Here is a 24,446-nt window from a genome sequence, read left to right as displayed (position 1 = left end):
AGAACACCCTGAGGTATACCCTTGACCACAGAGAACACTCTGAGGAACACCCTTGATCACAAAGAACACCCCGAGGTATACCCTTGAACACAGAGAACACCCTGAGGTACACCCTCAACCAAAGAGAACGCTCTGAGGAACACCCTTGATCACAAAGAACACCCTGAGGTATACCCTTGAACACAGAGAACACCCTGAGGTACACCCTCAACTACAGAGAACACCCTGAGGTACACCCTCAACCATAGAGAACACTCTGAGGTACACCTTAGATCACAGGGAACACTCTGAGGTACACCGTGGATCACAGAGAACACCCTGAGGTACCACAGAACCACCCTTGACCACAGAACCAGCCAGACATGGTCTTGCAGGAGGCGGGGCATGCTCCAGACCAGGGATAAATATACGCTGCTGACTCAACCTTGGCCAGAAAACACAGGTGCAGAAACCAAGTATGAAGTTGGATAGAGGCTCTAACCCCATTACACCTAAAGAGCCTCTCAAAAGTTTCCTTTCCCCGCTGTTCTCAGGGTACCCGGGGGCGGACTTAACTGCCAGGAGGCATGGTAACAGTTCCTCTAAACTGGAAGCCAAGAACACTGTTTGGCTTTTCCCTCCTCCTCAGGCCGCAGTGGGAGCAGGAAGCAAAAGGGGTCTTTGTATTAGAATAGCATGTGATCAAGCCTGTGTTTGAATCCCAGTTCTGGGATTTCACCTCTATGCTTCCGCTTCCTCAGCTGTAAAATCACGAGGAGCACTGAGCAGCACCCGGCACCTGAAGACACTCCAGAAGTGTCAGCCATTGTGATCATTGGGATTATTTGCTACTTTAATACTGGGACTTGGAGCAGTCCGGGGGCAATGAGAACTGGGAGGGGGAGGGGTTCAGCCCAGGGACCCCCCTGGGACACCTCCTTGTACTCCAGTATCTAGTAAAGGTTAACAGACAATCACTGTATCCTGTACAGAAAGGACCCCTCAGGGCCCAGAGCCTTTGGGAATGGAGATCAGCAATGCCCCAACGGGGAAAGACCTCAGCCACCTACGACCTGGCTGCACGTGAGGGGTTTGAGGACCAGGCATAAAGTGTCTCTCATACTCTGGATCCACCAACCAGCTCCTGAGCAGCATGTAGGACTTTAGCCCTGCGCCCTTCTCTACAGCCACAGGTCCATTCTCATCCAGGACCTGGTGTCCATGAGGGAGGTCATCTGCTAGGCCTGCCACCCCACCACGACTTCTCCTCCAGCCCACTCTGCCTGCACCCCCTGCGACGCCCCCGCTCCCTGAGTCGAGACAAGGTGGCTGGCGTGGCCCACTAACTCCTGGGTAGGCCCTGTGAGTGCTTCACGAGCGGCCCTGCTCCTCCCCAGTTCCCCATCACTTCATCCTCATCACTCGTCCCACGGTGGCCGCACTCATCTCCCCACCACTCTGGAGTCTGTCACATTCTCTTGCGTGCCTCTCCACGTGCTGTGCCCTCTACCTGGATCCCACAACCCTGCCTTCAGCTCTCTCTGCTCTATCCTGGAAGAGTTGGCCCTGTGTGACTGAGGGGCCCCTTCCCTAGTTCCCACCACACCCAAGGGTCACCTTCATCATGATTCTGGTTCTACCACAGAGAATCCTCAGCTTTTCCTCTCTGCATCTTGAAAGACACACCAATTTGTGTGACCGCCGCCCCCAGCACCTGCCAAATGCCTGGCACAAACACACCCCTGAAGGGAGGGCGTGGGTCTCACGCTTGGGTAGCCAGGGCCTGGGGAGGCTGACCACAGAAGTGCTCAACATGAACCCCCAAACTCAAATACACTGAGGACTGACAGAGGCTTCCTTTGTTAAAAGACAGCAAACTGTTAGATTTCAAAAATAACTTAAGACAAAATTTCTTTTTTATTCTTGAGCAAGAAGCCAGACATTGCCAAATCTATTTAGAGAGTTCACCAAAAGGCTGCTACCCCTGCACTGGGGGTCCCGGGCCACCGTGAGACTTCATTCAGGGGGCCAGGCAAACTGGGGGTCCTTGATTCTGGAGGTGGCTGGCCAAGGTCAGGGCTCTGGCTCTTCTGAGGGAGAGGAAAGGTCCAGGGAGGAGGCTGGCCTCTCAGGGCCTGGCCTCCACTCCAGCTTGTCCCCAGTCACTGACATTTGCCCTCAGCCTGTCAGCCCTCCGCCCCATCCAGGCCGCCTGCTTGTAGGGACTCATTTTAATTAATGCCAGAGCTGGGCCAACCACTGGGGCCGTGACACTTGCTTGCAGGTCATCTCTTCCTAACAGGTTCTCCCTGGGAGGGGATCTGTCACTAATTGAAGCAGAGATCAGTTAATGAGGCCGCGGGCCCGGGGTTCCAGAGAACAAGGGAAAGGAAAATAAAATAAAGCCTCTTTCTTTGGAGGTTTTGTGATTTACACACACAAAAGAAAAGCAAGCAAGCTGCAGATTTTCCAAGTCAGAAACTCTGTTCCATCTGCCGGAGTTAGACCCTCACTGTGTGAAGACGTCAGGCAGAGGGACGCCGCCACCGCTGAGCCCGAGGATCGAGGCGGAGAGGGGCCTCCTGAGGCCGGCAATCAATCAGCAACCTAATTAACAAGTATTTATGGAGCAGTGCTTGCGCCCCCTCTGTGGAGGAGAAGACACAGGGCCTGTCCCTGGTTAACTTGTAATCCAGTGGAACAATGACAGGACAGGACACAGGGTGTAACTGAGTGTGTGGGAAGGACAGAAGTTTCTAGGACTTGGGGGTGGGGGACAGTTTGGGCTGGTGTGGTCAGGAAAAGCCTCTGAGCGCCCTGCAGCTAGGCAGGGAGTTGGAAGGAGAGTGTCCCCAGCACAGGCACAGTCCCTGAGGGCTGTGACAGCCCAGCATGAGGCCCCCAGTCCTTGAGGGTAAGACCCTGGCTCTGAGGGCCAGGAGGGTCCCCAGTAACTGCGGCTTGCGCATCAGAGCCCCCACCCCACAATCTGGGCTAGCTCTAATCCTAGGAAGCGGTAGGGATGGAATGACCAAGGGCCCCTTGCGTGGGACAGTGAGGACTGGGGACGCAGAGAGCCTGGAACGCCATGCCTGCAGGAGGAGGACGTCCCACCAGGACAGTGGTCCCCTTCACTCAAGCCCCTCCCAGTCGGGGCTGCTCAGTATTATTCCTGACGGGGCTTCCTCCCCTCAGCTCTGCCCCACCTCACCCTTCATCTCCAAGAAGGAAAATGGGATTTTCAAGCTGCTGAACTAGGTAGGGCCATCAGCTCCTCTTGTCATGAAGAGCAAGGAGGAGGCAACAGAGCCCCTTTCCCTCTCTCACAAGAGCCCTGACCTCTGCCAGTAGCCCCCCAGAATCAGGGACTGCCAATTTGTATGACCCCAAATGAAGTCTCTGCTGGGTTGAGGACCACCAGGGTGGGGTTTGCGGTCTCTTGGCAAGTCATCTGAATAGATTTGGCAATGTCTGGCTTCTTGCTTGGGGTAAGACAAGGATTCGGGGAGGGAGCTCGATCTTGGGCACGAACGGGGATCACTCCCCAACAGGGCATTTGGAGAGGATGTGGTCTACATGGGAGCAGAGTAAATGAAGCCATCTCAAAACAATCCCAAATCCCTGCTTTCCCAGAACAGTGAAATCAATGATGGTGTATGGTACAGAGGTTTAGAACATAGTTGTGAACAATTATTATACTTAATGACATGAGAAAGATGAGGAAAGTGGGATTTACAAAAAGATTATTATATGTGAATTCTTCCATTATATGTGAATTTTTAAATTTGCATTTTCTAAGTGTTTTCTTACCAACTGTGTGTATTTATTGTGTGACGAATAAAATAACAAAGTTGTGAAGTGACTTTTACCCTCTGGAGTCAGCTATAGGAGACCACCCGGCCAGGATCTAGACAGTACAGATGGAGGGGCAAGGTGGGTTCAAGAGTGGGACGAGTGTAGCTTCCACTCTGGTTCTGGCCCAGGGCCCTCGTTGCATCACCTGCACTCAGCCCTCATCTGGGATCCAGCCTTATGCTCACATAGTCAGTTTACAAACCTAGCCTACTTCATAGCTGCTCTATTCTCAAAGTCCTGTGGGATTCAAATGAACCTATCGCCCCCATCTTGAGGAGCTTATAGGCCTCCGGGAGGAAGTGGACATGTGACCACTTGACCAAGGCCTCCGAGAGGGGACAACAGTGCCCTGGGAGCTCAGGCAGAGAGCAAAGGGGAGCCAGCATGTGGCCCAGCTTTACAACTGTTCCTGAGCCCCTCACTTCCTGCATCAGCCATATTACCGAGAGTGACGAGCAGCTGCTCTGGGGAGGGTGCTGGGTAAACACGGACCCCTCTAGCAACAGACCCCCTGCCCTCAGCGGGAGTATGCAGCCCTTTGCGTCACCCATGGGCACCACCTCCCCTCCCCACCTGCTCTCCAAAATCTGCAGCACTCTCTCTATTCAAGTTCATGCCTATTAAAGTGTCACCAGAATCTTCTCTGCCTAGAAAGCCTGCCCTGGCAGCCCACCCACACGACCCTCTGTCTCCCACACCCTCGCCTGGCCCTGACCTCGGACAGGTCTGGCCGGAGCTGCTGAGGAGAGGGGGCAGCCGCAGGGCAGCAGGACAAAAAAGTGGGGACAGAGTTACTCACGGCGATGGAGACGGCACTGATGACAGCTCCCAGGTAGCCCTGGATGAACTTGGACGCAGGAGAAGGCTGGAAGGCAGAGAAAGAGAGTTCCAGGCCCACTGGGTGCCCAAAGCTGCCATACCCCGCCCTTGCCAACAGCCCCAGCCTGCAAGAGACGTTCCCGCCCACCACCAGGTGAGAAGGCAAAGGTCCATCTGGAAGCTGAAGGGATCCGGGCCTCCCTCAGCACAGCTCCAGACATGGAAATACAGGGCAGCAATGTCCCAGGAGAAGCCAACGGGCTCGCTGCACTTTCGCCCTGTTCTCAAGAGCTCACTGGCAGACCATGCTGGCTGGAGGTAGACAACGGCAAGGGCCAAAATGGGTCATTCATGGCTGGGGCAAGCAGAACCAGGGGAGGAGGACCGAATGCTGGACGTGGGCTGCTGGTACCTGGAGGACCGCCCAGGTGGAAATGGCTGGCTACACCTGGCTGGCTCTCCCGCGCCTTGTCAACCCAGGCGGCAACCGGGCTGCCAGGCCAACAGATGACAGTTGCTCAACGTTTCTACAGAGACATGCAACCCAGGTTGCAACGGATCACATTGAGAAGGAGCTGAGGAACTTGCCTTTAACTATGCTCTGACGGCAGTTTTGGAGATGTTTGGTTTAAGGCAAACGGGAGCCATCCAAGCAGGGGTATACACATGTGGGTCACATGCGTGAGATGCGGATGGAAGGGGGGCATCCTCAGAGTTTCAGGCCGGGAAGTTTCTACCACCCAGGCCAGCCCCTAGCTCTCCCCTCTCTGCTCCAGGGTTAGAGAATGCCCACACCTTCCCCTCCCCAAACGACAGCCCCACAAGGGGACCTGGACTCCTTCTCCCCTCTCCCTGCCTTGAGACAGAAGTGCAGGACAGACAGCCTTGCCAGTGAAGCAGGCGCCCAGCTCCTTCCTAGAAGAGGGAAGGGAGACAGGGCCTCCACCGAGAGCTTGCTCCAGGAGCGCAGGGGACTTGGGGGGAGGAGGGGCCGGTCCCCTCAGACCCCTCACCCCTCAAGAGCAGCCCTCAGCTCTACAGCTGACCTTCTGGGGGCACCAAGACAGCTTCCAGGCAAGCTTGGAGGAAGCTTTAGGGGAATTTGGTCCCCATGTGGCTGATGCCATCCTAATCCAAGATCTGGGGATAAGAGCTGCCCAAGGAGGATGCTGAAGCCAACAGAGCTCCTCCCTCTCACCGCCTCCATTCTATTTCCATTTTATGGGCCTTCTTCACTTCATGTGAACAGCCCCTCCCCGGCGGGGCCCTTCTAGAAGGGTTGGCAGTTTAAATCAGGTGCTTAGAGGAGCACAAGGCTTAACTCAGAGGAAGCAGCCCCCGATGGTGGACGCCACACTGTAGGGAGGATGAGGGTCCCCCCGGCCCGCTCCCTGCCACTGTACGGTGGTCTGCGGTGCTCACCTTGGTAGCGTTGCGGTTTGCATAGTTGACACAAGCGTTATGGCTCTGGTTCAGCCACTGAAAGGCAACGGGGGTGGGGAGGTGGGAGGGAAGAGACGTCAGGGAAGGGGTGGACGCCGGGCCTGGACCACAGGTGGCCACAGCCTCCAGAAAGACACGGGATGCTGTCTCCAGCTCACAGGTGGTTCTGTCCATCCCACAGGTCAGCAGGACCAGCTGTTCCCGTTTGCCCGGCATTGTGCCAGTGGCAGCATGGAAACCCCGGGAAACCCCTCCGTTGCTGGCAAACCAAGATAGGGGTCCTGCCCCTGCGGGCAGTTCTTCCCAACCTGGGGACCGTCCCCTTTCCCGGAATCATGGCGCTCACGGCCCCAAACGGGCCTCACTGCCTTTGACATCATCCTTGTTATATTACTTATTGGATAGAAAGTGGACATTTAGCCCCTGGAATTACTAACAGCCCTGAACTTCTTTCAAAAATATCCCAGCCCAGTGTCTTGCACCAAACACTCACTACCTTGGGGGTTGGTGATGGATTTACCTTCCCCGCAGATCTGAGTGAGGCTTATATCGAAACAAGACTGAGGGCCTCGAGGTCACAGGCCTTGGGACAAACAGCCAAGGAGCAGGAGGGAGCCACAAACAAGCCCTCATCCCCTTGTGCAAAAATGAGAGTCACATAAAATGGCCTAGGTATGGGCTGCTGGGACCTGCTCAGCAGAATCCGAAGTCCCGGGCTTCCCCCAGCGGCTACAGGGCCAGGGAGGGGCGGGAAGTGGGGTGACTTTCCCTGAGGGGCCTGGAGGGGAGACACTGGGACAGGGAGTGCTAACGAGCACTTGTTGGGTCCTTCCTTCGGGAGCCCTCTGTTGCCAGGGACTGTTACCTGCCAGAAGACAGTGGATGCCAGTGTCTGGTTGGGCAAGAGAAGACCAACTACCTGCGAGAGAGAAAGAGAGGAAAGCCTGGATAAAGCAAAAGAAACATCCTACACGTTTGCCAAGAAAAATGACACAGCCACGAACCAAAGTAAACTAGATCTGTACAAACTGAGGTGGATGATGTATACATATAAACTGCTGGCCACAGTGGGATGGTGCCGGCTGCACGTGAACCAGGCTGCGGAATTCTATCACAGCACAATCCCACTTTTGTAAAGAAATCACATCGTATGTATAACCATATACACAAACATAGGCATGTACATATCTCCATGCAAAAACCTATAGCCCAGCGTGTAGATGTCTCTGGAGGTCAGGTGACACAGTACTTTCTCACAGTCTTCTCGAATATGCCTATATTCTTTTAAACATTGGACATGTATTATTTCCATAACTGGGGGCGGGGGACAATACAAATAAAGAAGCAAACCAAAGGAACATCTTTACTTCCCCTCAGCTAACCCGGCTCTTTCATATCCTGGCCACCCCATAGGATTTTTGTGAGGATTAAAATATGATGATAGGGGGCGTCTGGATGGCTCAGTCATTAAGCGTCTGCCTTCAGCTCAGGTCATGATCCCAGGGTCCTGGGATCAAGCCCCGCATCGGGCTCTCTGCTCCACGGGAAGCCTGCTTCTCCCTCTCCCGCTCCCCCTGCTTGTGTTCCCCTCTCTCATTGTGTCTCTGTCAAATAAATAAAAATATTTAAAAAATTTTTTTAAAATAAAAAAATAAAATATGATGATAGGGGGGTGCCTGGGTGGCTCAGTCATTAAGCGTCTGCCTTCGGCTCAGGTCATGATCCCAGGGTCCTGGGATCGAGCCCTGCATCGGGCTCCCTACTCCGCAGGAAGCCTGCTTCTCCCTCTCCCACTCCCCTTGCTTGTGTTCCTGCTCTTGCTATCTCTCTCTCTGTCAAGTAAATAAAATCTTTAAGAATATATATATATATATGATGATAGGGATGCCTGGGTGGCTCAGTCAGTGAAGCGGCTGCCTTCGGCTCAGGTCACGACCTTGGGGTCCTGGGATGGAGCTCCTGCTGCGGGCTCCCTGATCAGTGGGGAGTCTGTTTCTCCTTCTGCCCCTGCCCCAGCTCATGCTCTCTCTCTCAAATAAATAAATAAAACCTTTATAAAAAGTAAAATAAAATACGATGATAAAAATTATTTTTTAAAAAGATTTTATTTATTTGTCAGAGAGACAGAGAGAGAGAGAGAGCGAGCACAAGCAGTGGGGAGCGGCAGAGGCAGAGGGAGAAGCAGGCTCCCCACTGAGCAAGGAGCCCGATGTGGGACTCAATCCCAGGGCTCTGGGATCATACCTGGGTGGAAAGCCGACGCTTAACCAGCTGAGACACCCAGGCATCCCAGATAAAAATCATTTTGAGTACCGGTAGCGAGGTGTGGAGTCATTATTCCCAAAGCCTGAATGTCACCTAAGAGCTAGACTTGCTGACTTTGCTTTTTTGGTTTAAGTCAAGATTAATTGTCTCATCTTGACAACTGGGCAAACTTTGGACTTCAGGGATCCATGTGTCTCTTTTGAATGCTTGTGTGCAAAATAATGTCTACCAAATACCACTGCATATGGGAAAAATGTGCACAACCATCCACATATTGACTTATTTATTATTCCTGTAGATAAAATGGCTCTTTGGCAAGAATTTCTGTAAGGAGTAAGTATAAACATTCAATACTATGCAGTAAATCAAATTCTAGACATCCTCAGCAGCATTTGTAAATCATGTTTTAAACATTAAAATGTTTTAAGACAGCAAACACACACACACATTTATATTTATTGGCCCGTATCAGTTTGAATAAAATTATGTAATGCAAAGCCATTCCATAGCTCCAATGAGGAATTATCTTATGAGATTTTTCTCCTCAAAATGAGATCCCAGTCTGATTTTTCTCTGCAGCAACAGCTTAGGGCACTGGAGTGAGAATCAGGAGAGCTTGGAGCTCAGCCTCAGCCCCATCCCTGTGTGACTCCAGCCAACAGTGTCTCCAACAGAATACAGTCCCCTTGAGGCTCTAGCTTTCTTACCTATAGAGTGAAGGGGTTGAGCTTGGAGGTCCTACCTTGGTTTAAAATTCTATTCTTGGGTTCCAAGTAGCAGGTATGAAGTCAATTGAGATTGCCCCATTGCCTGTAAAGGGAATCCCTCCTCACCCAGCCCGGAAGAGAAATATCACTGGGAACCCAGGGCCTCATCCTAGTCAGGCTCCAGCCACCAGGAGCCAGACCACAGAGAGGAAGCTGAGCCTACAGAGGCCTGAAATTGGGAGCGGACAATGTGTGTGTGCGTGCATGCACGTGTGGACGTCTGTGTACACTTGTGCATGTCTGACCGCCTCCCAAAGCCTGGAGAGATAAAAGCTGTTCTTCACTGTTGGGAACTCAGCAATTCATTCCCCTAATCTGTTGGTTTATAGAGCATGGGTATATTATGGACCACATTGTCCTCTCCTCCTCAATCCCCCTTACACCCCCTGCACTGAGCTTGGGCCATCAGGAGTGTCATAAGATACAGCCCCTTGGGACTCGCTGTATTTACCAGACAACCATTGTCCAGGACACTCATTGCTCCTTCCATCGCAGAGTCCCATTTATGAATCCTCCTGGAGGAAATTTTTCTAGTCTTGGGCTCAGACATTTATACTTCTGAGCATCTGGTTTGCATCTGTCTTGCAGACATTGAGCATTTAACCGTGTCTCTCTTTGCACTGACTGTCAAGGAGCTCAGGCCAGATCTCTACGGATCACATCTGTCCAGTGCACAGACCCTCACTGAATGCATTTTGTGCCCAAACTTCGCTCCTAGCTTCTTCCCTTTCCTAAACTTCTCTCTCATTTTTGTCTTCACTTGTATTTTCTGGTGGCAGGCATTTTTTTTAATGTGACATCAAGTCTCTTCCAGAACAAACCACAGCCCTAAACTGAAATAGTACCCAGGCTGTGTAACACACACACACACACACACACACACACACACACACACACACACCTTGTAACCTGTGAGCTTTTCTCCTTGTTGACCAAACCTGGCCAGCTTCCTGTCCCAGCCTCCTGCTCTAACCATGCTGAGCGCCTCTGACTCCTTATGTGTTCTTTTTTTTTTTTTAAAGATTTATTTATTTATTTATTTATTTGACAGAGAAAGACACAGCGAGAGAGGGAACACAAGCAGGGGGAGTGGGAGAGGGAGAAGCAGACTCCCTGCCGAGCAGGGAGCCCGATGCGGGACTCGATCCAGGAACTCCAGGATCATGACCTGAGCCGAAGGCAGTCGCTTAACCAACTGAGCCACCCAGGCGCCCTCCTTATGTGTTCTTAAAGAGATTGATTGATTGATTTTGCTAAGCATTTCCCCTATGTCACTTAACCATGATCCTTATCAGAACTCTGGGGCTCAGACAAAATAAAGATCACTTTCTATATTTTACAAATGGGGAAACTGAGGCTTAGAGAAATTCCGTGATTTGCCCGAGGCTTCCCAGCAAGCTAGAGAAAGTCAGAAAGGTCTCCTGATTCCTGGTTTGAGGGCTCCAACTCTCTGATTTGAGGGGTTCCTTTTCCAGCTCATTCACCTGAGCACAAAGGAAGAGTCACACTCCATCACTCCATGCCCATTTCCAAGCATCTTCTATGCACCAGGTTCCATGGTACTCTCAATGGAGAATACGGGAAGAGAGGAATATATGGCATCTAACCACAATAAACACAAAGACCAAACAGGAAAATGTATGAGAAGATCCATTATAATACCTGGACATGGAAATGACCAGACGGTTTCATCAGGTACTTGGGTATGTCAAGTTGATAAATGCGAACACCCAAACCAGCGCTCAGGAAGGAGAGATCAGTGTGCTCTGGCTGCCGAAGGAGGTGGTGGGATGGAGCTGAGATGTGCATGCGTGTGAACGCATGTGCGTGGAGGGGGGCAAGAGTGCACGCTCACGGGAGCAGGAACAGTTGGGAGACTGGTCTCATTAAAGGAGGTTTGAAGAATCAGCAGACCTGGGGAGGGTGAGGTTAGAGGCAGTGGAAAGCCATGCTGCATTCTGCCCCCAAACGGGGCCCAAGGGAACCATCTGAGGCTGAGGCAAGGGGAACAGGGATCCCACTTTGCAGGTCCTACAGTCAGGCTGCTGGGGCCAGGAGCACATGGATGCCAGCCCCATTCCCTATTAGGCAACACGCAGCACCATCTGCACAGTCCCAGGAGCAAGAGCAGATATTTTATAACTTCCTTTTTTCTTTTTAAGTCGAAATTAAAAATAAATGTTCCTTCAGTTCTCAGATGTATATCTCTGGTGCAACCTGCCCACATTCCCCCACGCTGCCCTTTCCAGAACATGGCAGGGGAAAGGAGGAAAGAGATGGATAGAGAGAGGGAGCCAGTCCACCCGGCTTCAATGCCAGTGGATTGCACCTCTTCCAAGAGGGAAACGCTTCAGGCGTGGCCGCGCAGACGGGTGGAGAGAGCCCAGAAAGCGGCTGGTACCAGGGAGAGTGGAAGGAGAGCCAACAGCCAGAATTTCCAGCCCAGCCTCCACCCTCTCTTGCTGCAGGACCTTGGCCAAATCGCACATCCTATCTTTGCTCCCATTTATAGTTCATAACACGGCTGGGGTCCCCTCCACAGCTCCCACCCCCTGGCAGCTGTCCTCTTCACACATCTGTCCACTTTTGCTGCCCACTTCCCTTCAAGTGGCCGGCCATGGGCCCTGGTGATTAACATGCAGGCTCTGGTCACAGGAAGAGCTGCACCCAAATCCTGGTTCTAGTATTTACCAGCCATGTGACCGCATACAAGTCACTTGAGCTCTTTGTGCCTCCATTTTTTTTTTTCATCTGTTAAATGGCCACCACCCTGGTACCTCTCTGGATGGCCTTGCGGGGAGGCAGGGCATGGAAAGAATTTGGTCCAGTGTCTGGCGTGCAGCAAGTGCTCATTAGGTGTAAAGTGTCAGTATCGTTCCTCTCCTCCTATCTCACTCTTTTCTAGTTTTTGCTGATCTCTCCTTTCTCTGAACTCTACAATCTGCATTACATAATTGAGCATCATCTTGCCCCCATCTTGTCTTTGAACACAAGCCTCATCACTCAAAGGATAGCGAGCTCCTGAAGGTAGAATCAGGGCTTATCTCTCTGATGTCCCCCAAAGTACTCAGCACAAAGTTGCTCCCACACTGTGTTGTATGTACTAGAAGAATATTGCTAATTCATTATTAAGAACATTAAATCTTGGGGGCGCCTGGGTGGCTCAGTTGGTTAAGAATCCGACTCTTGATTTCGGCTCAGGTCATGATCTCAAGGTCCTGGGATGGAGCCCCTCATCAGGCTCCATGCTCAGTGTGGAGTCTGCTTCTCCCTCTCCCTCTGCCCCTCCTCCCCCCACTTCTAAAATAAACAAATAAAATCTTTAAAAAAAGAGAGAGAGAGAACGTGAATTCTTGGTCAGGGAAAAGATCTATAATGGACCGTGACCATGACCACCACCACCCATTTCTTCCTTACTCCTTTTATTAAGGTCCAAATTGCATGGGGGTGTGGGCCTTTGGAGAGAGGGGCAGATTGAGTGTTTGGTCCCGATTCTTCACTCCTCCCTGCATTCATACCCTTGCCATGGGAAGAATGTATTTCCATGCTCTGGGCGTTGCTTGGCTATACATCTTGCTGTGGCCAGGTGCCTGTGGGACAAGGTGGCAGTGTGCCAGCTCAGAGCCCAGGCCCCAGAGGGCACACGTGTCTCTGCTGGCCGTCTTGTGCGTCTAACATGGCCATGAGGAGACACGCCCTGACTAGTGTCCTTGTCCAAGGAGGGGGGGAGGCATGGGAAGCATAGCACAGCCTGTGGCGGCTGACTCTCAGTTGACCCCAGACCTGCAAGGAGAAGCAGGACTGCCTCCGTCAAGCACAGTGAAGACCACCTGAACCCCAGGTAATCACAGACCCCCAAGACTAAATGCTTATGGTTGCCACGGCAATGCTGTGGATATTTGTTACACAGCACTGTCTTGGCAATAGCTGTTTAATACAGGGGTTGCCATATATGAAGAGTGACTCTGCTGTGCTTTGTGGTCCAAAATTCTGTACCATCACTAGTGCACTTGAACTATGGCTTCACTAGTGATGTTGGTTCCGGAGCAGCCTAGCTTAGCATTCCATCTGGTGACCAACAGCCCAACTCTGGGGCTGCCCCGGCCAGTCCAGGAAGAAGGGCACTTTGTGCCCGAGCCTCATCTCAGGACAGAATCCAGAATGGGGCCAATGGCACCCATATGGCAACTGGCCCACAAGAAAAATCACATCTTTCCTTCGGGACCCCTCCTTTGGAGTATTCTAACCTTTGCAGAGAGATAAGGTCTCAATCGGGGAGATGGGCACCACCAAATACCCTGAGCCGCTTGGCCGGAGGTGGGCCGTGAACAGCAGAAGATGAAGATAGGGGAGCAAGGCTGCTGGTCACAATCCTATGTCCTATGATACTGGGGCTCAGAAAGAGAGAACTGAGCAGCCCCCACTTCCTTGGCAGCCGCCCATGCAAAACTGATTCGAGGGATAGGAGAAAGATGTTTTAAAAGTACAGAAAATCCAGAGAGGAAACAGTGTGTGTCAAAACAATGGGGTGCTGAAATCCAAGTCAGGGGATGAGTACAGAGTACAGCACAGGGTCCAGCAACTGTCCCTGTCCCCTCCACCCCACCTCTACATGGCTAATCCCTCCTCATCCTCCAGGTTTCAGCTTAGTTGTCATTTCCTCCAGGAAGCGCTCCCTGGCCCTCAAGATGAGTTAGGTCCCCTGTCCTACGTTCCCCCAGCACCCTGCCTGCCTTCTTTGCAGTATTCATCTCATAGTACAAATCTGCTGAAAGTCTTTCCCAAGAGCTTCCAGAAGCTTCGGAGGGGTAAGAGCCTCAGCGTTCACTTACCACATACCTGGGAGTCCTCACTGGTAAAGCGACACTCCCCTGGCTCATACCCGCTTCCTCCATACTGACTCACTCAATTCTAAAATGCTCCTCTTCATTTTTCAAAGACCTGCCACGGGCCCAGGACTCAACAATTTGCCTGTTTTTTCCTTCTACTTTGTCTCCATCTTCTGATTTATGTGGCTAACGATCTGAAAAGTAACACTTCAGTGCATGAGGGGTGCTATTTAAAGGATCCCAACCAGCTAAAGAGAATATCTTTTGTCAAATAAATGTTTGTCCCTGACGGCTCGATTCTAGCTTAACTGAGCAACACCTCTTGTAGGGTATAAACCAGGCCCAACTGACTGGTGGCAGGTTACAATGGAGGTAGGCCAGGAAGAAAATTGTGACTGGTATTTAAATGTGTGAAAAAGCAGAGTCTGGGATGAGGAGGGTTGGGAGACACCAGGAAGGCTCTGGGACACAGCCAAATCCTCACTCGAAGTGAACCCTCTGTGGTCTACCCCTCCCCCTCCCCTGGAGACGAAGTGACCCACACCAGCACCTTCTGAGGTTTCTAAGTCCACGCACACACCTGCGGTGTTAAAACCCACAGGGTTCAGCGTATAGAATCCCAGCTGTGAATGTCCCAAGACAGGGATCTGGTTTGGATGTAACGCAGGGCCCCTGGACTCGCTGACGGGATGCTCTAGTCTGCCATCCTCGGTCTCCCAGCTGGATATGGGGGTTTGGGGCCTTGAGTTTTGACGGTTCAAAAATGACAGGGGGAAGGGAGAGGCGGACAGCAGTGTCACGGGGAGCTCAGAGCAGAGGAGAGAGGCACAAGAGCACCTGGGAGGAGCTCAGGCCCACAAGAGAAACCCAGTTCCTGGCATGTGAGACATTCTGGTAGCCAAGGGTGCAGGGTCCAGGCTGGCTGGTGGGGAAATGCAGAGAGGATAGGACAGGGACCGCCACAGTGGCCCTGCCTCCCCCCAGCCACGTGTGCATGGAAGGGACAGCGCTGCACACCACTTAGTGGAAACCTGGGAACAGAACTGCCAGTTACAAGCAACCACGGTGGGCGGGGTTCTTTTGGGAAGGTACCCGAAGAAGAGGTGCCGTGAACCGCACTCGCCTTGGGAACAGCCTCGGTGCACTGGCTTAGCCACCATGCTTATGTATAAATTGGGATCTCTTTGCCACACACCGAAGGGGGAAAAGTTCCCATCTTCAAATGCTAAGCTTAAAATAAGACACTACATGGGTGCCAGTGGATCTGTGAAATCTGCTGACTAAACTGGCACCAGCCTCTGGGAGAAAACCAGCTCGTTTCTCCTGAGCTCTGGAGAGTGAGCAGGGTGGGGGCGGGGTTACTCTCAGGCAAGGCGGGAACCACATGGGGGTCGCGCCCGGGATGCTCACCTAGGCAGGAAGCAGGGATGTTGTTTCCAGAAGCATCTCAGTTGAGGCATCTGCCAGACTTAATCACCCCTTCCCTTCATCACTCAGGGACCCAGTTCCTAGCACATTCGCCAGCACCCCATTTCTATTTTGGTAAGCACTTTAGTGGCTTCTGCATGTATATATTTCTTACGCACTCTATCACACCAGGGGCTTCCCTAAGGTGTGGACTGGAACCTTCAGTCCCCTTCAGGCCAGGCCTTTGCTGAGATGTTCAGTGCCACCAGGCGACGGTGGGGGCCTTAGGGGAGCTGATGTGGCCAGTGGGAGCCAGCCTCTGGTAGAAGGGCTAGAACAGCCACAGTGCTCCTTCCATGCGAGGCCAGGCCATGGCCCAGGAAGGAATGGGACCATGAGCCCTCTGATTGCTTATCTCGTCAAAGTGCCAAGATAGAAGGCCACCAGTTCTCTTCGTCCAATGACTCCTCGCAGGCCCTGGCCTCTGGGCCAGCTATTCTGAATCCTGGAATATGAATATTTGGGACTAGGAAGTGGGGTTAGGTGAGCATTGTCATTTTGGCTCCAGCTGCCACTGAGACCTGCTGGGAGATGTCCCAGCTCATGCTGCCCATTGTTCTCAGTCAAGTGTTCATACAGGATCTCAGGGCCAGGGCACCCTATTCTCATACCCTACACATTTATTCACAGAGGGATGCTTGCTCCAGGCTGGGAGAGGATTGGTCCTCAGAAGACATTCACAGCATCTGCTTCAGCAGTAAACCCCTGAACCACACAAGAGTGGACAGCACCCAAGTTCCCAGGATGCCTGCAAGGCTCTAGTGACCTTGGAATAACTGACTCGTCTTGGGTAGGAAGAAGCGAGTAGAAAATGATGGGGTGTCATAAAAAAAAAAAATAACACCTTGTGAACCAGAGACAGTGCTGGTGTCCCTTGGGTTAGCTACTTCATCCCAGTTAATGGCAGCCATTAATTGTATAAGTAAGGGTGCACTGGGCCTCTTACGGGGAAATGAGCCCCAAATTCAACTTCTCTGGTTTGGTAAAGAGATGATATTGTTAAGTGATGTATCTTTCTTTCTCAAGTGTTGATGGAATATTTATTAAAATTATTATGGCAGATTCTTTTTGCCTACATATCAACCATTCTTCCCTTCTTTCTTAGTAACAGAAGCCCTATAGTTGGGGGATTCTACATGAAATGTAAACAGAACTGTTGTGTGAGACTTTGAAGAAGTCTCCTTAAAGGGAACTGACCCACTGGGAAGTACATCCTTTTACTCCTCCCATCTTTCTCCTCCCTGTAATATAGATGTGATGGCTGGAACTCTGACAACCATACTGGGTTATGAGGTGATTTTGATGACAGAAGCCAACACTGAGAATGGTGTAGAAAAATGGAAGTCTAGGTTCCTGGTAGCATTATGGGGATCCACCTACCTCTAAACTTCTTTGACATAAGCGAGTTATAAATTATTTTATTTAAGCCAGTGTTATTTTGAACTTTTTAATATGCAGATGGCCCTAATCCCAACTGGTCTAATCGTATAGTATGCTATAAAGAAAACCAGGATACATCTCAAATTGTAGAGGTCATAACAAAATACAACAAAGTAGAAAATAATGACAAAAGAATACATTTTAAAGAGGCCAATCACTTGTGATTAAAAATGTGTTCTTCTGGGGGCACCTGGGTGGCTCCGTCAGTTAAGCGTCTGACTCCTGATTTTGGCTCAGGTCATGATCTCAGGGTCGTGAGATCGAGCCCCATGTCAGGTTCTGTGCTCAGCATGGAGTCTGATTGAGATTTTTCTCTCTTCCTCTCCCTCTGCCCCTCCCCACCACTCTCGCTAGCTCTCTAAATAAATAAATAAAATCTTTTAAAAAATAAAGTAAAATGAAATGTGTTCTTCTGACTATCTAATTGATTAAAGATGATTTGAAACTATAATTTCAAACTCATTTGGAAAATAAAAACATAGATCACCCTATACGACCACATATTAGATACAGCCAGGTATTAGATATACTCAGAAGCAAATTCACAGCCCTAAGCACTTTTTTTTAAAAGATTTTTTAAATTTATTTGACAGAGAGACACAGCGAGAGAGGGAACACAAGCAGGGGGGAGTGGGAGAGGGAGAAGCAGGCTCCCATCTGAGCAGGGAGCCCGATGTGGAACTCGATCCCAGGACCCTGGGATCATGACCTGAGCTGAAGGCAGATGCTTAACAACTGAGCCATCCATGCACCCTGCTCTAAGCATTTTTATTAGAAAGAAAGAATGAGAATAAATATTCAAGGTAAAAAGCAAAAAAAACCAAACCAAAACAACAACAAAAAACCCCACAAACACAGCAAAGAGGAAAAAAACGGATATTATAAAAACAAAAGCAGAAATGAATAAATTAGAAAATGGAAGCAGAAGAATTGATAAATGCATCCAAGAGCTGATTCCTGGACATGACTCTCATAAATGTTTATTTTAATAAAGGAGATGAAGGTGAAAAGGGGGAACAGGACTCAAACCCAACCCAAGGCAAGGTCATTATATATTTTTTAAAGATTTTCTTTATTTATTTTATTTAATTTTTTCAAAGATTTTATTTATTTGTCAGAGAGAGCGTGCACAAACACGGGGAGCGGCAGGCAGAGGGAGAAGCAGACACCCTGCTGCTCAAGGAGCCCAATGTGGAACTGGATCACAGGACCCTGGGATCCTGACCTGAGCTGAAGGCAGACAATTAACCGACTGAGCCACCCAGGCATCCCTTATATATTTATTTTAGAGAAAAAGAGAGAGAGAGCATGGGGAGCGGCAGAGGGAGAGAGAGAACCCCAAGCAAACTCTGAGCTGAGCTTGGAGTCCGACACAGGGCTCAATCTCAGGACCCTGAAATCATGACCGGAGCTGAAATCAAGAGTCAGACGCTCAACTGACTGAGCCACCCAGGTGCCCCGAAAAGATCATTATATTTTAAAACATCAATATTTAAAACTTTCCACAACAAAGACACCAAAGAGTGAAGGGGAAATAGCTGGGAGAAGAGATTTGCAATGTATATAATTCAAAGGATTATTATCCAAATATATAAAGAACTCTTACAAATCAATTAGGAAAATACAACTAATGGAAGAATGGACAAAGGATGTGAACAGGTAATTCACAGAAGAGGAAATATAAATGGTAAATAAATAGATGAAAAGAAGCACAATCTTTTTGGTATTCAGGGAAATAAAAATTAAAACCATAGTGAGATGCTACCTTTCTCCCATCAGGTTGGTGTACAAATAAGTCTAAAAATATGAATACCAATGTTACTAAGGTGTAGTGAAATACAGCCTTCCTGAAAGGTAATTTGGCAATAGCTATCAAAAATGTAAATGGCCATAGCCATTTACACAGCAAATTCACTTTCTAGAATGGGCCTCTGAGCAGTCTTCATACTTGTACAAAAATAAGTTCACAAGGATTTGTCACACAAGCACTATTACTTCTAATAGCAAATAATCAGAAACAACTGAAATCCATCACTAGGGGAGAGAATACTTCTCAGCAGGAAGAAACGAATGAATGAAGCCGATCTTTACGTAGGCAAACTGCTAAGTGTAACGGTATTGTAGATAACTAAGTATACTGTTACATTTTTAATGGAAAAATACAAAACAGAAAAGAATGTTTAAATGATTATTCCTATGTATGCAAATGCCTAGAAAAAAGCCTGAAAGTTCACATCAAAGTTCTAACAGAGATTACTTCTGGGAGCAGATTTAGGGTTGAGCTTTGTCAGGGGAATTTCTACGTTTTTTGTATTGTTTGAATTCTGAGCTGAGAGAACATATTCATGTATTACTTGTACAACTTTTAAAATATTCTTTAAAAAAGTCTTGGTGGTATTTTTGAATTCCAAAGAACATATTCATGTATTACTTGTATAATTTTATAAAATATACAGAGAAGATTTTTTTTTTTTAATCCTGAGGGTATTTCTGAACTCCAAAGATAAAGAGAAAAAAATACCAAAGGATCCCAAGGGGAGTGGGGGAGGTTTACCTACAAAGGAAAAGAGAATCAGGCCAGCTATTGTTCATGTATGAGAGAGAAAAAAAAGACATTTCCAGATATGCAAGGACCCAAAAAGTATATTGCCCACACACTCTGAATATTATTCAAAGAAGTGCTCCAGCCAAACATAGAATACACACACACACACACACACACACAGCCTAAATAATTGTGAAGTTTCATACAGGTGTTAATTAAGCAAGGATTCAAAAAATCTGATGAAATTTCAAATTATTTCCAGAATCTTGGCAGGTGTGTATGGGTAAAATGGTAGCAGGTGGAGTAAAATGGTATGTTAAAAGTCTCTTCCTGGGGCACCCGGGTGGCTCAGTCAGTTAAGCATCTGGCTCAGGTCATGATCTCATGGGTTATGGGAATGCACCCTGAGTTGCACTCTGCACTCAGCGGGGAGTCTGCTTGAAGATTCTCTCCTTCCACCCCTCCCCTGACTCACGTGCACACGCTCTCTCTATAATAAACAAATGACTCTTTTAAAAAAGTCTCTTCCTATATGGGGAGGGTTGAGAAGGTCATATTTATTATTCAATTATTGATATTGATAGGGTAAATATAATGGAACCAGTATGTAAAATATTACAGATGAATAGTAATTAGAGAAAAGTAGGCGGTTTCCCTTTCCAAACTACTTAAGAAACTAAAGGACCACTGAAAAGATCATTCTAGCACAAATCAGGAAAAGAAGTGGAAACAACAGCAAAGCTTAGTAAACCAACCAACCAACCAACCAAATGCTTGATGGCTGGGATAAGTGGTCACAATAAACCAGTGGCAGAACAAATATGAATTTATTATTAAAATTAAAGACCTGTTTCTCGAACTGGGCGAAGAAGTAAAATTAGGCTATAGTTTGTCAGGAGTCATATAATACAAAACGACACAGAAATTAAATGTCACTCATTCAAAGGTGTAGGCAATGATTTACAAGGCAAATAAACAAAACGGGAATAGAAATATTGATATGAGATGAAGTAGAATTCAAGACAGTATTCACTGAAACAGGGATACTTTGTGCATGCATGAGAGAGAGATGCTACCATTTGTCACCATCAACACTATTACAATACCACAGACTATATTCTCTATGCTGTACATTTTATTCCCATGACTTACTCATCCCATAACTGGAAGCCTGTATCTCCCACTCCCCTTCACCCCGTTTTGTCCATTCCCCCACACCCCTTCCCTCTGGCTAATAATCAGTTTGTTCTCTATATTTATAGGTCTGCTTCTGCTGTTTGATTATTCATTTGTTTTGGTTTTTTTTTAGATTCCACATATAAGTGAAATCATATGGTATTTGCTTTTCTCTGACTTATTTCACTTAGCATCATACTTTCTAGAAAGCATAATGTCTTTCTCTGTCTTATTTCACTTAGCATAATACTTTCTAATACTTCCAATATTGTCACAAATGACAGGATCTCATCCTTTCTATGGCTGAGTAATGTTCCATGGTATACATATATACCACATCTTCCTTACCCATTCATCTATGGATGGACACTTGAATTGCTCCCATATCTTGGCTATTGTAAATAATGCTGCAATAAACATAGGACTGCATGTATCTTTTTGAATTAGTGTTTTCATTTTCTTTGGGTAAATAGAATTCCTGGATCATATGGTAATTCTATTTTTAATTTTTTGAGGAACCTCCACACCGTTTTCTGCAGTGGCTGTACCAGTCTAAATTCCCACCAACAGTGCATGAGGATTCCTTTTTCTCCACATCCTCGCCAACACTTGTTATTTCATCTTTTTGATTCTAGCCATTCTGACAGGTATGAGGTGATATCTCATTGTGGTTTTGATTTGCATTTCCCTGATGATGAGTGATGTTGAGCATCTTTTCACGTGTCTGTTGGCCATCTGCATGTCTTCTTTAGAAAAATGTCTATTCAGGTCCTCTGTCCATTTTTTAATTGGATTATTTGGTTTTTGGTGTTGAGTCATGTAAGCGCTTTATATATTTTGGATATTAACACCTTATCGGATGTATCATTTGCAAATATCTTCTCCCATTTGGTAGTTTTGTCAATTTTAGTTTTGTCGATTTCCTTCACTGTGCAGAAGCTTTTTATTTTGATGTAGTCCCAATAGTTTATTTTTGCTTGTTTCCCTTGTCTCAGGAGACATACCTAGAAAAATGTTGCTACTGTACCTTATAGTTTTAAGGGCTATTATAAATGCTATCTTTTTTAAAAAATATATCATATTCTAAATGTTTTTTATAGGTTCATGGGCCTCCAACAATTTTTTTTTTTAAAGATTTTATTTATTTATTTGACAGAGAGAGACAGTGAGAGAGGGAACACAAGCAGGGGGAGTGGGAGAGGGAGAAGCAGGCTTCCCGCAGAGCAGGGAGCCTCCAACAATTTTTTTATACTGGTCTTACAACCAGACATCTTTTAAAAATAGTAGTTCCAATAGTTTGTCTATCCTCGTGAATGATTTTTTTCCTCCTTTCCAATTCTATTACTACTTATTTATTTTTTCATATCTTACTGTACTTGCTAGTCTTCCAGGAAAATGTTGGATATCAGGGATTCTTACCCTGTTCCAAACATTAAGAATTTACCTTTATCTGTTTCATCTTTAGGAATGGTGCTTGCTTGGGGTTGGGATTTTATTTTATTTTATTTTACAGATTTTATTTATTTATTTGACAGAGAGAGACACAGAGAGAGAGGGAACACAAGCAGGGGGAGTGGGAGAGGGAGAAGCAGGCTTCCTGCAGAGCAGGGAGCCCGATGAGGGGCTCGATCCCAGGACCCTGGGATCATGACCTGAGCTGAAGGCAGATGTCCAACAACTGAGCCACCTAGGCGCCCTGGGATTTTATTTTTTTGATAGACCTCAATAAGTTAACAAAGTTCCCTTCTGAATCTAATCCACTTTTTAAAAAAAAAAAAGTCATAGGGCGCCTGGGTGGCTCAGTTGGTTAAGCGACTGCCTTCGGCTCAGGTCATGATCCTGGAGTCCCGGGATTGAATCCCACGTCGGGCTCCCTGCTCAGCAGGGAGTCTGCTTCTCTCTCTGACCCTCCCCCCTCTCATGTTCTCTATCTCATTCTCTCTCTCAAATAAATAAATAAGTAAATCTTAAAAAAAAAAAGTCATAAATGGAGTTATGTTTCATTTTATCAAATGATTTTTCTAAATCAACCAAGATTATCACATTTCTCCTTCAATTTGTTAATGTGATGAACTATATTAATACATTCTCTATGTTACCATTCTTGGTAAAAATTATTTGGTGATGACATGTTTTAATGCATTGCTGGATTCAACTTGTTATTATTTCACTTAGACTTCTAGATGTAATTTCATAAGTGATATTAGCCTATAATTTTTCTTTCTTCCATTTACTTCTTGGTATTTGTCTCAAAGTGTCTCATGGATGAATTGGAGGACATTTCCTCTTTTTTATTCTCTTTTAGGAGTTAAGTGAAAATTGAGTTTGGTTATTCTTTTGAGAGTAGTCACCTGCAAGATTGTGGGAGTCTACTGGTGATGTTTTGTTTGTTTGTTCTTTGGTGCATGTATTTTAAACAACTGATTTAATTTCTCTCTATTCATAGTCTATTCAAATTCTATATGTCCTCTTGGCAATCTCTGGGAAGCTATACTTTCTCAGAAATGTATCCTGTTCTTCCAGGTCTTCAAATTTATTACCCCAGATTGTTCAATGTATTCTGATCTTTTAAACTTCTATTGTATCTATAGTTATTATACTTTTTATTCCTAATATGTGTATTTGCATCTTCTTTTTTCTTGCTCAGTGTTTCCAGAAATGTCTATTTAATTAGCCTTTCACAGAAGTTAGAAATTTACCCTCAAGATATATCTCTAACAGTATCAAAACAACATGCACAGGATTACCCATTCTGGCGTTCTTCATAATAGCAAAACAGTGGAAATAGTCTAAATGTCCACACGCAGGAAATTAGCTGAATAAATTATGATACTTCTACATAGTAGACTACCATATAGCTATTAAAAAGAAAGAATGAGGAAGATCTCTGTAAACTGATGGGCCATAATTTCCAGAATATGTCATTAAGTGGAAAAAAACATTGCGCAAAGAGTATATGTAGAATGCAACCTTTTGTATAAGAAAAAAAGGGAAACACGTTTGTATTTGCTTATTTTTACAAAAAGAAATAAGAAAGATAAAATTGTTTACCTACAGAGGATGGGTGGGCAGGAGATAGAAGGGATAAGGAGGGGAATGGGATTTGTATCATGCCTTTTTTATATAGCTTTGACTTCTGAACGAGGTTAATATTTTACAAGTTTCAAAAAGCAAGTCAATAAGAACGGGGAAGCAACTAAAACTGAATGCCAACAATGACAAATAAACCTAACTGTGTATCAAACAAATAACAACTACACATTAATTCAAATAACTTTGGAACACAATTCTCTGTATACTCTCAGTAGGATATATTCTAAGAACTTCAAAGAAATCTTGAGTTTCACTTAATACACTTATGGGGAGTAGGGTTGATGTAGTAATTCTGAAATTCTTTCATTCGTGTATAAGATTTGGTAAGAGAGTATGTACATGGTTGTTGGATTCTCATTCAGGGAGAAGGGAGATATAAATATGAAATGGGAGGAGTGCAAGACCTCTAAGATGCTGGATTGGAATTATTGGCATGAATTCATCATTCTGAAGTTGTATCTCCTAGCTCTGAATGCTAAGAGGGCCTAGAAACAATGACTCTCTAGTAACAGTGAGCATACCTCGCATTCAGATCTTGGTATCCAAATACCATTCTCTGAACGGAATGAGAGCTCTTTGGAGAAATGCACGATTCCAGGACTGGGGCACAGAAACTACAAGATGAGTCTGGAATATCCATATATTGTGCCCAAAAGTTTTGAAGTTCTCCAAGAATACGGAGGACACATCAGATGGACAGAGAAACTACTTTACAGGGTTCCTCTTCATCACATTCGGCACAATTTATATATCAAAATGAATAATAAC

General features: G+C 47.0%; 1 protein-coding gene across 6 annotated transcripts in view; it reads right to left on the bottom strand.

Annotated features, from left to right (window-relative positions):
* The window catches only part of SFXN5 (sideroflexin 5), a 109,361-nt gene that overhangs the window by 45,287 nt on the left and 39,628 nt on the right, over positions 1 to 24,446 (bottom strand). For all 6 annotated transcript variants that reach the window (XM_021699089.2, XM_044918502.1, XM_044918503.1 and 3 more), the window contains 3 exons: positions 6,962 to 7,015; positions 6,076 to 6,132; positions 4,634 to 4,699 (listed from right to left, as the gene is read on the bottom strand). In XM_021699089.2, the coding sequence (XP_021554764.1) occupies positions 4,634 to 4,699; positions 6,076 to 6,132; positions 6,962 to 7,015 (177 nt within the window). The remainder of the gene's footprint in view (positions 1 to 4,633; positions 4,700 to 6,075; positions 6,133 to 6,961; positions 7,016 to 24,446) is intronic.

Source organism: Neomonachus schauinslandi, chromosome 10, assembly GCF_002201575.2.
Source record: "Neomonachus schauinslandi chromosome 10, ASM220157v2, whole genome shotgun sequence".
Taxonomy (NCBI): domain Eukaryota; kingdom Metazoa; phylum Chordata; class Mammalia; order Carnivora; family Phocidae; genus Neomonachus; species Neomonachus schauinslandi.
The sequence above is the reverse complement of the archived record's forward strand: the minus strand, read 5'-3'. Positions and strand labels throughout refer to the sequence as shown.